The sequence below is a fragment of the Fistularia commersonii genome, chromosome 7, assembly GCF_037954325.1.
Source record: "Fistularia commersonii isolate RoL2024-O1a breed Wild chromosome 7, RoL_Fcom_v1.0, whole genome shotgun sequence".
NCBI lineage: Eukaryota > Metazoa > Chordata > Actinopteri > Syngnathiformes > Fistulariidae > Fistularia > Fistularia commersonii.
The window spans coordinates 8,481,597-8,502,493 of NC_141290.1; the positions used below are offsets into that span (position 1 = coordinate 8,481,597).

Here is a 20,897-nt window from a genome sequence, read left to right on the forward strand (position 1 = left end):
ACAGAGGAATGTCGCTGTGATTGACGCATCATAATGCATTTACTGAGTGAGAGAGGCAAGGGGCCATCAAAGCAGCATCTGAAACACACACAAACACACACACACACACACAGATACAGGGCGGTGTTTAAGTAGATGGAAAGTACTCCAAAGTAGGAAAGGAGGTCAGAGGGTGTGAACAGTCGTACACAGAGTGGGTCTGATAGCGCTCACGGCAGGAGGCCTGGACCAGTGGTGCCCACCATCTACCTGCAAGCAGCGCACCTCCTAACCTTACGCAAGTGTGTGTGTGTGGTGCCTCCTACATGCACACACACACACACACAAAAAAAAAAATCATGCACACAATAGAAAGTGTCTCCTAACAAATGGCAGTGATTTAACGCACCAGGACAGCAGTGGAGGCGTAGGCAGCTCCGACCCCCCCCCACCCCCCACCCCCGCCCGCTGAGGAGCGCCGCAGCTCGGCAGAAGAGCCGCCAGGGAAAAAGTAGGTCAGGCTGACCTCTGCGCTCGCTGTGTCAAATGTTCAGAGTGAGCTAAAGGGACAGGCCGTGTCAGAACCCGGCTCCTCACCGCCGGGGAGGGGGCGCCTGCCACGAGACCCGAGGGAGCCAACTCTGCATGCTGGGAGGACACATGGAGGCACATTCCAGCTAGGACGTGGGGAGGAACACCAGCGACCAGGGGCATGGGGAGGGTGGATGGATGGGGCACAACCACAGGTCCACATGAAGATATATGAAGGTACACACATACACACATTATATGGCCAAAAGTATTCGCTCACCCATCCAAATAATTAGAAACAGGTGTTCCAATCATTGCCATGTATAAAGTCAAGCACCTCGGCATAAAGACTGTTTTTACTGATATTTGTGAAAGAATGGGTTGCTCTCAGGAGCTCAGTGAATTCCAGCGTGGAACCGTGATAGGATGTCACCCGTGCAACAAATCCAGTCGTGAAAGTTCCTCGCTCTGGTGTGGATGAACATGACCGGCCTGCACAGATATCCTGACCTCAACCTAACAGAACACCTTTGGGATGAACTGGAGCGGAGACTGAGAGCCAGACCTTCTGGTCCAACATCGGTGTGTGACCTCACAAAGCTTCTAGAAGAACAGTCAAAACTTTGAATAAACACTCCTGAACCTTGTGGACAGCCTTCCCAGAAGAGTTGGAGCTGTTCTAGCTGCAAAGGGTGGACTGACGTCATATTGAACCCTGTGGATTGGGAACGGGACGTCATTGAGTTCATATGCAAGTCAAGGCAGGTGAGCCTATATGTACAATATATGTATATATAAACATCCCCAAACTACAAATTCTGCTCCTAGATTCGCAGCAACTGCTTTCCCTCTGGACAGGGAGGGAAAATGAGCTTTCGCCATCCGAACACACTCCAGCCGAGGCAAAGAGGCAACAAAGGCCGATTACTCCGGCTGTGACCGACTTCAAACGCCGCCTCGGACCCGGCGGAGGCCCGCAGAGGCCGGCAGGTGTTCTCAAGGTGTTTCCATTCAGCTGCAAATAGACGGGGAACCTAGATTAAGCGGGATTTGATGCTTTTGTGATCAAAGTGCTTACAATATCGCGAGTATGTGTGTGTGTGTGTGTGTGTGTGTGTGTACGCGCAGGCTCAACATCAAGATTGACTTGTCCAGGGTGACTTGCCCCATTGGACCAGCTGGAAGTAGTGGTATTTCTTCTGTTTCAGGCTTCACCGGCCCAAGTCCACCATCCCGGACTGGACCGACGGTGAGGACTGACTCAGGCCGTGGGGGGTTTCAGGAGCCCGGAGTCTTTTCTACACTTGACGGGGGAAAAGGTAACTCAGGCGGCCGGGAGAGCGAGAGGTAAACATCATAAAGCCTACGGCCTCGGGAGCCGGAGGTTACACATTAACCATCTTCACACAGCAATATTCAGAGGGAAAAACCACACTGCGGATCAATTTACATCCCGAGCAAAGGGCTAATCGGAAGGGAGCAGGGTTTGCGGCGGCCTTCGCCTCCCAAGCCCGAGCCCCCGGCCTTTTTCTACTTCATCCACTCATCTACGACAGGCAAACAATATGCAACAGCTTTCATTGTGGAGTAACTCTGCCAGGACCTGCTCGCTGCCAGTGTTTGATGGATCTGCACCGAGGGGGGGGGGTCTTATCAGATAATCCAAAGAAAGCATTCTTGCCAGTTCGGTTGGTTGGAACCAGAACCTCTGATTGACCTGTCAGCAAGTCAGATTGATGAGAGGGTGAAGATGGAGGCGGAACGGAAACCAGACCTCCTGGACGGACGGACGGACGGAGGGTCCGAAGTCTGAAGATCTTCATGGATAATCTGAATTGCAGTGACTTTGACATGGACTCCACCCTGACCAGCGGCGGGTCAAAGCACCAGCTTCTACCTCACGCTGAACTCGAAGCACCTTGTCGCCATGGCAACACAGAGGTTGCACTCAGGAAAGACAACCCAACATGCGACAGAAGGTCGGCGACCACAGTTCTTGTAGGTGATCACTTGGTACTCAATTGTCTGTCCTTTGGTACATTAAATATCCTTTCATTTTGTTTTGTTTTTTTTTATTGAAAATGTACAGTTCTTGTCCTTCGTATTCACAAAGTGCTGTAGATCCTCCACAGAGGTGGAACTGTTTGTAGCCTCACCTGTATTAGGAAGTTCTGAGAGGAGAACATGAGTAATGCAGAGCGCCTTGAGTGATGTCTATCAGCCGGTCAGATCAAGCTCAAAATCCACACGGGAGCACCTTGACTCAGGCTCTCTCAGGGGGTTCCTTGAGCACAGACGGAACAGAACGGAGCTTCATCTTCGCACCAGACGAGGACCGAGATCCTGCATTAACACCTGTGACGCTCCTCAACAGGACACGGCCCCTTCCAGGGCGGAGAAGCGACGACAGTTCACTCGGAGTTCTGCTGATTTCAGTTTTTTGTCGAGTCAGAGTTCACCTTATTATCATGATTGGTTCCTCTAACCAATTATATCAGCAGCGTTCGCTGAATGCACCTTGCTGATGGAGTCGGGGGGTGGGGGGGGGGGTGTGGGGGTCCTCACCTGCACCCCGACCTCCGGGCCGTCAGCTGCACGGCGTCAGCGCCGAGTTACACAACTTGGGGGGAGGGGGGTACTTTTGTTAGAGCTTTGTAAACATCTAATATCGGGAAGAAAGAAGGGAAGGAGCAGATCCTGCAGGCAGCGCACACACACACACACACACACACACACACACACACACACACACACACACAGGGCTGTATTTTTAGGCCGTTTTTTTCCTGGCGGACCCTGTGGCGTGCCCACCAACACAGCAAATGCACCTCAGCCTCGGGGATCTGTGCCGAGGCCATGGAGTGGAGCACATTTGCCGGCTATTTGCGGTGGGTGTGGGACGGCGTGTGGGCAGCCACGGTATACACTCAGCGGGGTGGTAGAAATAAAAACTCCTGGACGCAAATACACACACATACAGGTAGAGTGTTTGGTTCACCAGGTGGGATCACCTGCCGGAACCGTCCGAGCAGAACCTTCCGCTCGGACGGCCTCGTAAAACGCGAACAGGAAACTCACGCCCTGACCAGTTTGCAAACGTGAAAATACAGCAGAGGAATGAAATGTGTGTGTGTGTGTGTGAGAAACACAGCGTTAGCTAGCTGACCTTCTGTTAAAAAACCTGTCCAGTCAGCATGTTGACACTCACACAGTGGATTCAGGTTTTCGGAGACCGGTCCCCACTGACCTCAGCGGTTGGAGAGGAAGTGTTTTTTTTTTTTTTTCTGGGGGGAGGGGGTGATTGAACTTATTCCTAAAAGTCTTGTGTTGCGAAAGACGGAGAATTCTTTGCGAAAGTAATCGGCAAGTGACCAATGGAAATCATCTACAACCAGCTGACACCATCTGATTTTCACTCTCTTTGGAAACAGTCTGAAGTTTTTGCCCCCCTGTCAGAATCCAGTCTGCACTCATTGTGCGCAAATAAAAAATAAAAAAACAGGGCCGACCTGTGCGACGGCACCACGGTCGCTTAATGCGGCAAACTGAGGTATGATAGTCATTAAAAGTCAACAGCCACTTCTCTGGAAGGAGATGACCCTCTTGGGAAATTGCATTTTACCCCCCCCCCATCCTGCCCCCGCCCTTCCCCGCCCCCAACAGTGAGCATTGGCCAAATTAAACCCATTTTTCACTCCCGGGCTCTTATAATGAGTCCATACATGCACAGGAGGAATTAGCCTCAGCAGCGGTTTCATGTGTGGGGTCCAGGAGAGCAGAAGGAGCTTCAGCGGCCTCCCGCAAATGCGAGGGTGTTACATCAGACCCCGCGGGAGGTGGGGGGGCGGGATGAATCAAATGTCAAAATGCTGACAAGGACTACGGGGGGAACCGTCTGAGATGGCAGCTGAGGTCAGAGTCTGGTGCGGGGTCTCCACAGGTGGACGCTCTCCGCGGGCCGGCTCCTCGCATCCCAGCTGCAGGAAAGGTGAGGAGGAGAGACAGACGCCGCGGGTACCGAATGTGCTTCTTCAGCAGGAGGAGGGCAAAGCCGGGCGACATCAGACCTCCTCCTCCTCCTCCGGACCGCCGGGAGTGAAGCTCAACTGAGGTTCCGCTCAGGTCCGAGCCTGATCTTCCGCGGGTTCTGGTGCCGGCGTACCCATCGGATTTCAGAGCGCCGCTGCTTCTACGGAGGCTGAATAATAATAATTCATCCTTTATCAATCCCTAATGGGGATGAACCATGAGCAGCAGGCTGACATCCGTCAGGGTTCAGTGTCTTGCTCAACAACACTTCGACACACTAGGAGAAGCCGGGAATCGAACCGGGAATGTTTGGTTCCGAAGACGATTGCAACACCTCCCGTGCCACGCCGCCCCTATTGAGCTTTTCTCCCCGTTGGGGAATCAAACTCCGGTCTTACACGTGACAGGCGGAGATACTGTCTACTATACTAACGAGGAGGTCAAGAAGACCATCCTGAGGTGGATCAGCTTCTCCATGTGGAGTCTGCATGTTCTCTCCGTGCCTGCCTGGGTTCCCTCTGAGCGGAGTCACCCCCACCCCACCCCCGTCAGATGAACCTTCAGACACTTTGACGTTCAGCTGGAACTTCCTTGACTTCATTCCAGCTTCTCGTCTGCTCACCAGAAGAGCTTTGCTCAGACAATTGAGCGAGACTTGGAGGGAATGATGGACAAATGTTCATTTCTGCTGTGTGTTGGGCTGATGGTCCTCTGCCGTGTGTGCGTGTGTGTGTGTGTGTGTGTGTGTGTGTGTGTGTGTCTCAGAGAGGGAGGGTGAATCATGCAAAGCGATTTGGAGAAAAAGCACACTGTACTTGAAGTCCCTCTGAAGCCTTCAGAGCATAAAACCAGAGAGCAGGCTTCACACTGGACACACACACACACACACACACACACACACACACACACACACAGACACACACACACACACACACACACACACACACACACACACACACACACACACACACACACACACACACACACACACACACACACACACACACACACAGAGGAAAATGCTGATTTCTTTTTTTAATGAGGGAGCAAAGCCTTCTATTCTTCTTCTCATGTTGAGTAACAACTGAGTGCAAGAGCAACCTTGACATGAGGTTTAGTGTGGATCTTCGCGGAGACCATTGTGGAGGAACCTGTGCAAAAACTCCTCTTCCTGTGGATCCCTCTGGGCAACGAAGGACTTTACATCCAAGTTACGTCCACCCTGAAAACCCAGAGCGCAGGGGACGCGGTGGCTTTCAGGCCGATCGGCTGAGCCACACAGGGCTTTCAGTTCTCTGGAGGCCTCACCATGGACGCTTGTCCAAGGACGTTCCCTCTTCAGCAGAAGCTGCAGGGCCTCGGCACTGGAAGGTGCTCTGCAGAAGCTTCACTTGCTTCTGCCGCCGCTTTGTTCGAGCACCTGTCCCTGATGGAGGGGTTGCAGGTCAAGCCCTCAGCCACTCCAGTACAAACTACTATTGTACTAGTCTGTGCTGTCACGATGGTGTGTGTTTTATTACAGTGGCGGTTGACTTTGTGGTTCCTCCGAGGTTCCAGGTCCTTTGACTGTCCATTAAAATGAGCTGGTCTTTCTGAAACATCTCATGGTCGTTCCAAAGGGGCTTCTTCTGCCGTCACATTGCAGTCCAACCCTCTGCGCCAAACGGTCTCGGTCAGCCAAACAGTGAGAGCAAGCAGCTGGAGTACATGGCGAGAGGGATCACCTGGAGGTAACGTGGCCGATTTAGCTTCGGTGCGAATGCCCGGTGCCGTTCTATCGATTACCAGGTCCCTCTTGGATCTGCGTAGACGAGCGCTGGCCCGGTGGACGGCCAGCGTTCATGAAGTCCACCGGGTTCCTGAGCAGCAGGTCCTGCTTAGCCTGCTACCTGAAACCTCACAAGTCCTATTATCCTGCTGGCAGATTCTTGGAAAAGCTAGGTGACATCGGCTGGGGTGTGCTGACTGGTCCCCCAGAGTGGGAAATGAGAGATCGGAGGCGAAGCGACGACCTCCGGTTTATCCTCCCCGAAAGCCTCGGCGAGCTCTCGGTTCCACATGAGGGATCTGATGAAAACCGTTTGTCAGTACGCCACTTAATTATCAGCTGGGAGAGGAGCCTTCTGATCGCGTCCCCTGACGGAGGCGCCCGCTAACAATGAAGAACCCACTGTGGCCGCCGGTAAGCGCCGGCTAGCCACGTAGACCGACGAGGCAGAGAAGTCCTCGGCACGCCACCTCTTCCTCCATCAACATCTCAATCCTCCTCTCAAGGGGGTTTAAGGGACAGCATTGCCGGTGTCACTGTGGCTCCTTCTTTCTCCTCTGAAATGATCTTCTCCGGTCAGGTCCACGTCATTCAGCTGACTAACACCCCCCCGATCGGCGATTGACGTGTGGTCGGGTACAAGCCTGGGTTAGCCCCGCCCCTAAACGCTGCTGGGGGAAGGCTGAGCCGCAGCGTCTCACTGTAAATCAACAATCTGGCTATCAAACTGTCCAAACTCTAAAACAAAGCATTTCACAGCGAAATGTCCTGGGTTTGAGTCCCCTCTGTGAGTGGACCCCCCCCCCCCCCCCCAACCATCCCCCAACCCCCTCCCAGTCCATTAAGCCGAGTTAATGCTGAGCTACCAGACTTGCTGACCCATTAATAATACATGGCAGTGGTCAAAGGAGGCCAGACACCTCTGTGCAGCCGTCATCCCCTACACGGCCACATTAATGGACTAATTCAGATGCAATTAACCGCCGGGGAGGGGGTGGGGGCTGGCGGAGAGCAGGCTCGGGGGCTCGGAGCCAGGGTTTGGAAAATAATCACCCCTGCAAACACTAACTGCCAGATAGCAGCAGACACATGTGAGGCGCTGGTAATGGAGACGTGGCTTGGACCTGTCAGGACACTCGTCCTCTCAAATACGGCCTGAAAGCAGCCGCGTGCATCTCCTCATTAAACACCACCGGTTCTTTTCTGTGAGGAGAACCTGGGGGTGGATCTGTGTGAGCCCCCCCCCCCCCCCCAACCCACTCCTGTGGCGAGATTCAATCTCAAAGCAGCGCTTCCAGGAAGTTTAGGTCAATATGGAAGCGCATAAAAGCTGCTCTTTCGGACTGTGACATTGACAAATGAGCAATTACTGCAGTGATATTCTCCCTTCACGTCTGCGGCCGCCGTGACCCGCGATTAGCCCCGCCGATGCCCAGCGCCAGACGCCGTCAATACGGGCGGCTGAGACAGCAGCACCGCTCCTTCTGGCATGTCATCCATCACCGGTTCCACTTGGCTGCCGCAGCTGCGTCCACCCCCCCACCCCACCCCCCCCCGTCCACCCCCCCGCCCCGGCCCAGCCCGCTGACCCCGCTGAGGACGCGGCGGCACGACGATCAAATGTCTCTCCGGGATGAGAGGCGGCCGAGCTGCCGCGGCGAGGAGACGCAGGACGGAAAAGGGACTACCCCCTCGTCGTGCCGCCATCTTTACCGACATGGACGGGCTTGGCGGGCGAATTTCATCAGAACAGCAATCGCCGACACGGGATGGCCTGCTGCGGTGGCGGCGGCGGCGCCGAAGCTGCTGGAGACTTTCAACAAAGATCCTTCTCCAGCCCGACGCTAATTAGTTCTGCAGTAGTTTCCCCTTTTCATTTGCAAAAAAAAAAAAATATGGAGGGAGGGGTGTTGGGGGGCTGCATGCCCACCACAGAGCCGGCAGATAAATTAGCAGCGAGCTTCACGGGAGGCGAGCGTTCTTTGGGGAGAGCGGGCGACCTTAATGATGAATATTAATTACATTTAAGAAAAGGCGGGGGCTGGAACGTCTCTCACACACACACAAACACACACACGTGTGTGTGTGGAGATGGTCTCCTCCGTGGAAATGGGACCGCAGCCGTGGAGGCTCTGGTGTCTAGATGGAGCTTGCATGCGGATTCAGTGTTAAAAGCAGATTCCAAAGGGCTCGGCTCTATTTTTAGACCAGCGCCACACATTTCCTGCCCCCCACCCCACGCAGTCCCCGCCAAAAACATGGGCAGATGCAGGAGGCGGCGATCAAACGTCATGGCCGGAGACCCGGGCCCGTCCACCTGCCCGGACGCCGCTACTTATCACCCGGAGGGGGATTTTCCTGGATTTGCTGAATGTGAGGGAGGCAGAGGCTGGAGAACATGAGCCCTTCAGCCCTTCAGCTCCTACTTAGAGCTTCATGCTGGTGTGGGCTGGAGAGGGGAAACAAAAAAAGAAACAACAACAACCCTGAAGGTTCAGACGGAGGAAGCCCTCGGCTTAATTTCAACAGAAACATCTGCATCCAGATGTTGGGGCCACCGGTCTACAATGAGAAGAACTCCAGAAGAAACGGGGGCAGCGGGCGAACCAGAGCCCAGGACTTCCTTCTCGCCAGCCACTCGGACCAAGAACTTGATAGAGGCATCCCATAATAACCGGGAGCGGGCAGCCCCACGGTCCCTGACGCTTACACGAGGTCGAGCCCCTCCAGACTGGACCGGACATTTTGTCCCAGAAGAACATGAGAGGAGGCCGCGGGGTGGACGGACCTCCTGTCAGACGCTCAGAGACATCTTCACTGATTTGTGACTGGACACCAAGTCTGAGGACTCCACCTGCACCAGACATTAGGATGCCCTGACTGCTGCCTCAGCTCAGCTCCCAGCAACAACAAGGAAGCCGACTGGAGAGGGCGTCAGTTACAACCGGATCAAAGGGAAACTTTCTCATTCATTCATTTATTCGTTTGTTTGTTTGTTTGTTTGTTTGTTCTCTATCGCCGATCCTGCTCTGAGGACCGCTGAGGCGCTGGATCTAACCGGGCCATCTGCATTACATACAGGCACAAGATCATTCACACGTCTGGACAATGCAAGGTCTCCAGTGAACCTGCATGTGTTTGGACTGTGGGAGGAACCCCTCACAGACACGCGGAGAACATGGAGGGAGTCCAACCAGGGACCTTCTTGCTGTGCGGAGGAGGAGGAGGAGCTGACCGCTGCACCGCCACCACCTCCTGCTGAAGACTAGAATAGAGTGAATGTGTTATTCCTGAAGTTATAATGACACCGGGCTGTTCCCGGACCATACTTGTGCTTCCATCTCTCCTGCGACAGAACCCCGGCCAGAGTTGGAGGTGCGTCTTCCCCTCTGAGAAAGAAGCTAATGGGTTTTCCAGTCGGGAATCGGAGCTTGGAATTCCTTGCGGTTCATAACGTTCACTGTGACACCGGGACGGCGTTCCTCCCCGGCTGAGCCCGGAGACGAAAATGATCTCATTCGCCGCAAGAATGGATAAGTCTGGATCTGCGGACCCTGACCCTTCCCCAGCTATCCCGGCCCCCGTCAGGCGTCCCCCATCCAGAGGAGATGGGGAGCGGAAGACGAGGCGTCGGTCCCAAGGGACACCGAGAGGCAGGTGGACGCCGCCTGGGGGGACAGGTGACTCAGACGTCCAGAACCACCCACTGGTTCCTCGCGGTGCGGCGGATCGACGTCGGGGCGGTGAGCCGGGCATCGACCGGGACAAATCTCATTATCACCGAGGAGGAAGTTCAAGTCGATCGATTGATCTCCGGTCCTGGCGTCCATAGATCTCCTGCCCTCGTCGCGAGGCGGCGAACGGGAGAACGTGGGCGTGCGGACGGCGAAGGCCAGCATCCCCACGCAGGCGCGATCGGAGCCGCGGGCCTTTTCTGTTCTGCTCCTCGCGCAGCAGCAGTGTGGGGACAGCGGCTCCTGCCAAAACCCATCCGAGCCCAGGCCTGCCAGCCTGCTCTCCACGCCCACTCCGAGGACGCCGGGGCGCCGGTGGGCGGGCGCGAGGTGAGGCTGGTGGGCGGCCGGCCAGGCTGGAGCTTCCTGACACGGGAACCCGCCTCACAGCGGGATCAAACTGGCTGCCGAGTGAATCACACACACACACACACACACACACACACAGGCAGCCGAGCGCCACTTCTGCAGGAATCCGGGAGGAGACAAGGGAGCCGAACGCCTTCACGTCCCTCATCCGGCCGGAGGTTGGTATGACGGTCAGCGTTGGCCGGGAGAATTGTCTCCGAGCGGACGGAACGGGCTGGGCCCAGCCAGGTGGCAGCGCCCGCCTCCCCGCGCTATCTGGCTGGAATGAGCAACAGGAAGGGGGATTTTCTATGATGTGGCGAGTCGCAAGGCAGAGGCAGGAGCTTTATCTCCAGAGTAAATAATGTCCTGGAGGACCAGCAGCCTCCCAAATCTCTTCTTAAAAATAGGGAAGTGCTCGGGGCTGCTATTATTAAGCCTCAGATGCAGCGGGAGGTTGGACCTTTGATCTGTTTAGGCTGCCGTGTTATTTGCATGTTATAATGAGATGAAAGGGAGGTCCGGGCCCCGCGGACGCCGCCGCTCGGCCGGGCCCGGCACGCCGGCCCCGCGCTATCTCCCCGTTAACAAGATCATGGTGGAGCCGCGGAGCGACGGGGGCTCAGTGTGCGTCGGCCAGCCGGCCCCGCGAGGCCCCCGGGCACGGCCCCCCCCGCGCCGGCTGCGTTGCACCGACACTTACGGATTTCAAGCGTTTTTTAAAGCGGCGGTGGCTGGTTCCGGGTCAGGCCGGCAGTCGGCACCTGCAGAGGGAATCGATGCCGTTCGCTTGCAGTGAGACGGGGGTGGGTCGAGCCGAGCACCGAGGCCGGCGGCTCGGTCTATCTATACTCTCCCCGCCGGACATGCTTCTTGACCGGGCCGGCCCGGCTCATCCTGGGGGCGGCTGCCGGGCAAGACCTGCGCACGGTCGGGGGGGGCGGCTTTTGTATTTTGCAATACTGGGAATTCATCAACTTTAGACAAACAACTGTAAAGTACTTCCTGTTATTACTTCATTTAATACTTCAATGAGCTCAGAGCAGGAACCCTGCGGAGAACCCGCTTCTCTCCGGGCCTCCAGCAGATCTGCACTGATCCGCCATTGGAGTGGACCGGAGGCCGTTCCAGGAGCTTCCCGTCCGCCCGGAGGAGACCTGACGGGACTTCAGGTCAGCCTGAAATCACCTGAATGAAATCCTGCCTGAGTTTGGGCTCTGCGGGAGATCGTCTGTAAATCCGCCCCGCCTTTCTGCAGAAACTGGAAGCGGACGTCAGCCTTCCTGCCCGCTGAAGGTGGCTGGGTGGTGGTGTTGGGGGGTTTACCCTCCTCTGCAGCTGAGCTGTGCCTCGATGAATTATCAATGCAATGATTGCAACCACAAACAGTTGCGAAAGGAAGGCGGAGGGGGACACAACAGGTGGAAGCAGCCCTTCTCACATCCTGTTCAGGAACAGGCTTCAAGGCTTCCTTTTCGAGAAAGCTCATAGCTAGCGTTAGCCTACCGCTCGCTTTGCTGCCGTCGGCTTGCTCTGCTGAGGGATATCCCAAGTGGCCTGAGATACCAATCCGTAAAGTATTTTTGACCCCCATTGTTATTTCATCATGAATATTAAGTTATTTCAGCTATTAGCTGTAGCTGTTAGCGCTGCTGGTATTATCATAGCACGCTGTCTGTATCATGATTCTTTCTCTCTGAGGGATGGGAGGGGAGATCTGTAGATGATCCTTAAGAGTGTTGGTCCAGACCTGCTCTACGTAGGAAGGTCCTCAGACGTATAAATCAAATCTGACTTAAGTAAAGAGAAAAGATTATTTAATGTGTGTCATTTCTGACAGAACGTAGATCTCACTTTGGACCAAACCCAATCCGGGAAGTGTCATGACAAACCGCGGCCCCGACACCCGATGAAAAGATACAACCGGAGCGAAATTCCAACACGTACTCGGAGGTAACGCCACAAACTTCCTGTGGAGCGGGAGATGAATGGGCTGCAGGCGGAGATGTGGAGATAGGAATGTGAATTATGACAAAGAGAGCACCTCCACGGCGAGGAGTGGCGCTTCAAACGCACGTCTCCTCCTATTTGACTGTGGAGCCACCTCAAGCTATCTGGCACAGCTTCAGAGAGCCGCGGCAGGAGCGGGGGGAAGCTGCCGAGTCACCCCCGTCCACAAACCTGGGCGATACCAATCGGCGGGGGCCTCGGAGCTGCCGCTCGCCTCCGACACGTGAAGAGGCACCCGGCGCCCCGGAAGGTGGCCTTCTCCTTCCCCGACCCGGTGTCGGTTTTTATCAGCGCTTCTTTCCGAGCGTCTAACTGGGCTCTGTTGCCGTGAAGGAACCGGCAGCTCGGATTATCAGCGGCGTCTCGTCTCCGCCCGGATTATCATAAAGAACAGACGCCGGCGTTTGATGAGTCCTGACTGCCGGCGAGTGACGTCTCCGAGGGAAACGGGGGGAGTGACAACGACGCCCTGACCTACATTCACCCCGCCAAGACGGGCCCGCCGCCAACTCATCACACACACGCACACAAATTCAATTTGGTGTCGGACTGCTTCTCTGAGGGCGTCAGAGCTGGAAATCCTTGCTGATGCAAAGTGACCTCCTGATGACCTGGAGGGAGAGCGGTCAAGCCACTACGCGAGGACTGGGAGGTGAAAGTGTGTGGAGGAAAGGCCCGGACGGGGGCCGGGGCCTCGAGAGAACACAACTTCACATGCAAATGGTTTCCTGCGCCGCGCACACACACACACACACACACACACACACACACTCTTGGTTCTGCTCTTCAGTCTTCGGAGAAGAGGAAAGTGTCGCAGGGAAAACACCTCATTAACAAGAACAGAATGCCGGATGACGCAGGCTGGAGCGGCGAGCGCGTCTGCAAACCGCCGTTTCGGGGTTTCTATGACTGATGTGGTTTTCAGCCTTTCAAAGGGGGGGTTCACAGTCCCGGCCCACATGAAGTGCAGACTATTGATCTGAGCTTCTCCTCAGCCAGCGACGGAGTGATTAACGGCAATCTCAACCGGCGCTCCTGGTTCCCTGAAGGTGTCATGGACCGGAGACGCTATTCCACTGACACAAAACCCACTCTAATACTGGCTGATGCAGTATCCTATTTATGTGTGTGTGTGTGTGTGTGTTCCACCTTTATGAATAAATCATACTAAATCCCATAGTGAGGACCTTCTGATTGGACCATCTACACTATCTTAGATATCTAAAACAGCAACGCAGCAGCTGAATCTTCTTCCACCTGGAGGGAATTTAATAGAATTAAGCCGCTATGAGTATAAATTATTAGACATGGGCCATTCATCTCTGGACATGGAGGTCCAAGCCGCCGCCGTGAAAATTCCCAACCTTCATCACCCAGAGGCAGGGAGCACCTGAAATCCACAGGTGTTGCCTTCAGGTGTCCGGAGAAAGAGTCCGCAACAAGACCACCGACGGAAAACTGAAAAGTGGGCCCGTTGATGTTCAGGTTAAAAACCTGTTGGGGCCACGTGCCCCCAGATGTGCCAGTCCTGCTCCCTTTGTTCAAAAATAAAATCTCCACGGGCGCTTAAAGCCAGGAGGAGGAGTCCAAGAATACACCGCGCACACCGAGGCCGACGACAAATCTATGCACCGCTGGCGAAGAATATGGCGGGATTGAGCTGAAGACAAGGAAACAAAAGGTTCAGGGATAAAACAAGCCATTTCCTCAGCCAGGGAGTCAAAATCAAACCATTTATAATAACACGCACACACACACCCATACACACACACACACACACAGCCTCTACATATGCTAGATCTTGTCGCCGCAGGAAATGGGCTTCATACATCTTGTCTGACTGCAATAAAGCGCTGCCTGAGATTCCACTTCCAATAAGCGCGGCCTGATTGGAAAACTCATTCGAATATCAATTTCCATCGGGGGCCTTTAAAGGCAATCAGCGCTGCTTCATCTCTGGATATCAGCGGCTCCTTGAGATGATGACACAGCAGCGGCCGTCTCCTGGAAAACGGCCTTCTGCTATCCAGGCATCTGCAATGAGTATCGCCCCCCTCCTTCTGTGAAGGGGCTATCCACTCCGTGTTCACACACCTCCGTGATCGTTAATTCGGGGGGGGGCTCCACGCCTCGCGCCCGTCTCCCGCCGGTGATTACCGACGACATCTCGTCTGCTTTAACATGCCGGACTTCCCACGGAACGTAAACTACAGTTCCTGGGTTCTATCTGGACGACCTCCCGCGGAGGTCAGAAGACCCTCTCAGCCACTACGGGTTTAGCGCAAAGTAAAATTTCAGGTGGCGACCATCCTGAAGCTCCGCCCTCGGCAGACCCGACTCCCTGCTCACCTTCCAGCCGCTGCCGGCCTCCCTGTAGTACGGGAAGTTATCACAGATCCACTGGTAGATCTCGCTCAGGGTCATCTTCTTCTTTGGCGAGCTGTTGATGGCGAAGGTGATGAGGCTGGCGTAGCTGTAGGGGGGCTTGCCGTCCTTGTGCTGCTGCACCTCCTCCTGGTCCAGCGTGGTGTTGGGGTCCAGCAGGGCGCTCTTCTTGCCCATGCCCGGCCCGTGGGCATTTTGAGCGTCCGCTTTGCGGATGGCCGCCTGCATGGTGAGCTGAGGGAGCCAGTCCATGGAGGTCAGGCTGCTCTCCAGTTCCGACGTCATGGCGACGGGAGGCTGGGCGACAGCGGGGGGAAGGGGAGGGGGTACCTGTAGAGGCAGGAAGGGGGGGAGGGGGGGGACGAGGGGGTCGTCGTCGGCGCTCTGTGACTGGCGGCGTGCGGAGCGGGTGTGGAGGAACAAACGGAGATGAGGGACGGGTTGAAGACGAGGTCAGGGCGCCCTCCGCTCAGGACATCAGCATGGCGCCCCCTGTTGGTCGGCTCTGAGGAGACAAAACACACACTGCGTCAGACCACAGCCGGCGTTCGTGCACCGACGGCGAGGGGCTCGGAGGGAGGGCGGCGGCACGGCAGAGCCCCGCCTCCTGGCCGGGACTCCGTTTGCACGGGTGGGAAGTAAACGCCTCGCAATGGATTTCACCACTGCCGGCCAAATGTCGGGGGGCAGGAGGAATTCTGACCGGGAGGTTGGGTGGGGTAAACCCCCTTCTCCACACACACACACACACACACACACACACACACACACACACACACACACACACACTGAGCCTCGGCGACAAACAAGCCAGCCAGTGTCGTCTTGCAGACCACCCGCCCACCCCCGTGCATCTGCCATGATGTGCGGCCCTCGCGGGCCCGAACCTCCGTCCTGGCACGCCGCACGCCACGCTAAAAATAGGGAGGGGGGGGGGGGGGCAAGGAGAACAGGCGTAGGTGAACGGGGGCGTTGGCGTGGAGACAAGACCGAGTGGGACCACAACCTCAAACTAGGTGGGGAGGGACAGGAGGACTGTTTGTGCACGCACACACACACACACAGGCAGGCAGGCAGCCTCCACGACGCAGGTCAAACACTGCCAGTCAGCAGACCATCTCCGGTCTCCTGCAGTCCACCGGCGAGGAGATCCAGGCTGGGCTGTGTTTGCACATGGAGGGGCAGGGTTGCGTTTAAGGACAATACAAAAACATCTTATTAAAACTGTTAGCTCAGGGTTTCGACGGTTTTATTTTTTTAAGCGTGTTTGCCTCCAGAACTCCGGATCATCTTCACACGCTGAAGATCCCCTTGGCCTGGTCCTCAAACGGCTGAGTGCCAGCGTCAGTCAGACAGGTGGCGGAAAGCTTCTTCTTCAAACGCCAAACATCTCCACCCAAGGCGGGGCTTCTCTTTCCTGCAGCGGAAGGAGCTGATTGGTCCTCAGAGGAGGTCGAGTCAGACCCCACCCAGGTAGAACCTCTTTGAAACGTGGATTCACCACAAATACTTGGAGGCTCAGACAGGAGACGAAGGTCTGGAGGCCGATCGGGTCTGAGGTCTGTGCCGAGGAGACGTCGTCACCACCGCGGGATCAGCGACAGTCCCGGAGGACCATTTGGAGACATCTCCATCGCTAAGAACTTCTCGACCTCCGGGGGCAGAGGGAGAGGTGGTTGCTGAGCAGCCCGAGGCGTGGACATGGTCGTGGCAGGAGGCCCTCCTCCGTGGAGGAGCCTTCTGCGAGGTAACCAGCTGAGCAACAAGCTGAGATTACTCAACATGGCCGGTTGCGTCAACGCTGTCATGTTTGGCAAGCGTGTGCTGAGATGAAGACACAAACTGCGTCACACTATTCTACAGAGTTCCTCCTCCTCCTCCTCAATTGCAAAACTGTTGGTTCTACTCACACTACGAAGATTTGTTTTTTTCCCCCCCCCGACACACCACCGCTACGCAAAGCTGCAGTTTCACCCAGACAATGGGGAGCGGATTCATTCAGGATTTAAGTGTGTGAGTGTGGTTTGCTGACTCTCTCGGAGGGTCAGTGGAAAGAAACCTCGGCACATCACATCTGCTACCGGACCTCCTCGGAAGGTCATGGGAGGAGGGTGACTGGCTTCACCTGAACTACCTGAGAATTCTTCCAGAGATTCTGAAAGGCCCTGAGAACAAGTTCAAGCGAAGCGTGTTCAGCTGTGACGTCACAGATCAACCAGGGTTGTCCAGAACAGCTTAAATGATGGACGAGATGAATAGAACAAGAGAACCAGTTCCACATTCTTGTGCGTCTGGATTTATGGGATCACGTCGGGACGTCGAGACCTCCTCGCTCCATACCGTAACACTCTCTGCCTTCACCCTGAGCTTGGATCTTGTGCTCCGTCTAGTTCGAAGGAACCAGTGTCGAAGTTCCAGTCTGAGCAAATACGTGCATACATGTCCTTGCAGGTCTGCACATCGTGTGTGTGTGTGTGGACCGGGAGGTGAAACATAAGAACCAAAGGTGAAACCCAGCTTCAGGAGGAGGTGCTGCAGGCGTGAAGGCCAGCCTGATGCCGGGGAAACGTCGCTCGCCGTTTTCTTGTCCGCCACTGCTTAGGACGCCATGATGACTTCCCTCCCCGGCGTCCTCAGCCTCCGACGTTCCACCGCCTGCCAACGGAGCACCGCTACATCCTGTCACCGTGCACGTCTCTGCAGAAGACTGAGCATTCGTTCCTGTCTGTATGGAACCAGTGCACCACTGGAAACGACGGAAGTGGAAAAAAGCACCGCTTCTCCATTGCTGGAGCTTTGTTTGTCAATTCAAGACATCTTGAACGGCAGAGAAGGAGATCTTTAAAAGCTCTTGTCTTGGAGACAGCAGAGAAGGTAATCCTCGCAGAAGAGGACGCAAATAAATATATCTGTCATGTAGGTTTTGTCATCCAGGTCACGGTTAGTCTTTTTTCATGTCTCATAAGCGAGGCTTCTTCAGCCCGACGAGGCCGTCGAGGTTGAGACAGCTTGTTAGGTTTATGACTCATTAACATAACAAGCCATCTCAACTTGGACCAACACCCAACCCCGGCAGTTATATACCCAATACTCCCCGCGGTATAGTAGAGCCTAAAAAGGTTGAGAGGAGGAACATCCTCAACAGAAGGAGTCTAGACCAGTTACTGCGACAAGATTTGACAAGGATGCTTTGAATGACTATTAAATTCTATCAATCCGTCCAGGGTGAGTCATTTGGACGGTTTCAGACTCTCAGGTGACTGATGCTACCTGCTGATGGTACCTTCAGAGGGGACACGCAGAGGGTACATGCGAAGAGTACCGACGTAGGGTACCTGCAGAAGGTCCTTGCACAGGGTATCTGACCAAGGGTACGTGTAGAGGGTACCTTCACCTGGGTACCTCTACAGGGTACCCTAGTGCTAGAAGAGTGTGATGTGAGAACCCTGACTCTGGGATGTATTGCCAATAAACCACTTATTCTATGAACTGTAGAGCTACCAGTCATCTAGCTCTGCCCCTCAGACCTCCAGTCTGGCTGTCAGTTACTGCAGAGGCGCGTTGCTATATCTATTTCTGTAGAATATCCAACCACAGCTCCAGCATGCTTTCCCTCTACCTGGAACCTCCAGCTGCATACCTAGAACAACTTCCCCTTGAATACCTCTGCATAACTGTCATCATTTCCTCTCTGAGAAAAGAGGAGGCCATTCAGCTAACACACACACACACACACACACACACACACACACACACACACACACACACACACACACACACACACACACACACACACACACACACACACACACACACACACACACTTGCAGACAGGAGAATGTTGATAGGCACCAGACCACTGCTCTCCTGCACTTATCTGCAATTTTCACGATTAATCCCCTTTTACTGCAGTCACGGATCCGTCACGGCTAAACACTCCGACATTGTGTGCGTGCATGTGTGTGTGTGTGTGTGTGTGTGTCTGTCTGTCTGCCCTAACTGCAGCGGCAGAGCCACACACACCTGTAATGTTTGAACCGCCGCAGCCTCAGAACTGCAGATGTGATGGATGCCGCTTGAAAAGAAAGCAGTCACTAGGATTCAAACACATCACAATATTTATTAATTTGACTGTTAAAACGCTGCCCAGACTTTGGTGGGTGCAGGAGGGAAGGAGGGGGCACACTTATTATGACAAGAACCTTCCTGTAGTGCGATGGCAACTTGGCAAAAGTGAGAAGAACGGCGAAGTGTGCTCCGCCTGAAGATCTGGCACACACACCCACAACAACAACAACAGTGATGTAACCTGGTAACCGGCCTCTGGTATCTTCACTCCCGACCGAAACCCGGGTCATACCTTCCATATCCGAGGCTTTATATCAGGCGCGGGAGAAGCCCTTGTTGTCCTGGCGATGGCGGGCGAGATAAACAGGGAGGGGTGGGAACCCTGCTCACCTGCCATGTCGTCACAGGGGAGGCGCTTCATTTTTTCCAGCCCTCGGGGGTAAAGTGTCTCGGAGAAACTAAAATAGCAGTGTGTGTGTGTGTGTGTGTGCATGTGTGTGCATATACAGTGGCTGCACGTGAGCGCCATGATCACGCAGCAGACCACCCCCAGCCCTGTCTGCATTAGGAAAACACAGCGTAGATTACGCCAGAGCAGAAGCAACGGCTTTTAATGTCAGCCTTTCTTCTCAATTAGCAGCTAATGGCTCCACAGATGCTTCTCCCAGGAGGAGAATGTCAGCAGCTCCATCCAGACCCCGTGGCTGGAGGATCGCTGTGGAGGAGCACCTCCACCTGATTCAGCACGACCTTGGCGGTCTGCCATTGCGTGTTCATGAAGGCACGCTGGTCTGGTGATTCGGGGGTCTGGATTTCAAACCACCGACATCACGTTGGTGATGGAACAGGTTTGTGGGCTCCCAGGCTGGGTCTCTAAGAAGAGCTCCCAGAAAAGGCCCATGCATGATGTTTCTGCTGTCCTGCTCCCTCCATCCCACCTCCACCTGTGGTCTGAATACATCAAGTCCACGATTGCCCTGCCAATCATCTGGGAGAGTGGCGGCAGCGGAGGGGGGGGGGGGGTTGTTGGACGGCGAGAAGAGGCAAAGCAGAGCGAGATCTGGAGCTCCTCCAAGGCAGGACCTCCACCTTATCAGCCGGGCGTGTGGTGCAGACGCACCTGTGTGCAGACGACCGGACTCGGGACACCCCCAAATCCAGACTCTTCCTCTGACCCTTTGCCCCCGGAGGAAGTCCACCAACCAGAGTCATGATCGAAAAGCTGAAGATCCCGGTAAACGAAGAGGGGGTGAGGCCTGCGAGGTCTGCACCTTCCTCGGGGCTCCAAAGAGAAGCATCATATTCACAACAATGCAACATTCCAGTAATTGAATAAGCGTTTCCAGTGACTGAGTCAGTAATTGGGGGGGCCTCTCCCTTTGTCCCTGACAGCGGCCCTGGGAGGAGGCCTTTGTTCTGGTGGCGGCAGGGGTGCCCTGACACCGACCATGCAAACCCAATTACCCCGGTCCCACGGCCTGGGGGCCCGCATTAACCCCCCCCTCCCCGAGAGGTTGACTCCATGCCAGCCTGGCAGCTGGCAGGATCCCGCTGCTGAATCACAAATAGAGCACTTAAGGCCCTGGCAGAGCCACAGCTACGATGACAACCTTGAAGGGCCGCTCTCTCTCCTGGATCTCCTTCGACGTCTGCTGGATCCCTCGTAGCACCGGGGCTACGGTCGGCACCTCCCACCGCCTGGGCGCGCCGGCCCACCCAGGAGGACCGTTATTTCCCAGTTGCACCCTCCCTCGGAGGGAGGCGGAGGCTCAATCTGGGATTGGAACAACGTCCAAAGCCGTTGACAGAAAAATACATTAAACGTCAAAGGTGCATCTCGAGCGGATACCACAACATCCAACGGCAGAAATACGGTTTATGATGCCAGTTCCAGTGCTACTTCTAGTATACTGTGCGGACGGAACAGCATGAAGCAATACACAGGGATTCGAAGACACAACCTCACGGACGGAGAAGCTAAGTAGATAGAACACTTTCACAACTTGTTTTTCCACTTAAGCTAGAAAAAACCCATTCACTCACAC

The 20,897-nt window shown here is 55.1% G+C and overlaps 1 protein-coding gene across 2 annotated transcripts in view; it reads right to left on the bottom strand.

Annotated features, from left to right (window-relative positions):
• foxj3 (forkhead box J3) overlaps positions 1-20,897 on the bottom strand; it is a 60,471-nt gene that overhangs the window by 19,375 nt on the left and 20,199 nt on the right. For both annotated transcript variants that reach the window (XM_086149601.1, XM_086149600.1), the window contains exon 2: positions 14,749-15,289. In XM_086149601.1, the coding sequence (XP_086005727.1) occupies positions 14,749-15,069 (321 nt within the window). In that variant the 5' untranslated portion in view covers positions 15,070-15,289. The remainder of the gene's footprint in view (positions 1-14,748; positions 15,290-20,897) is intronic.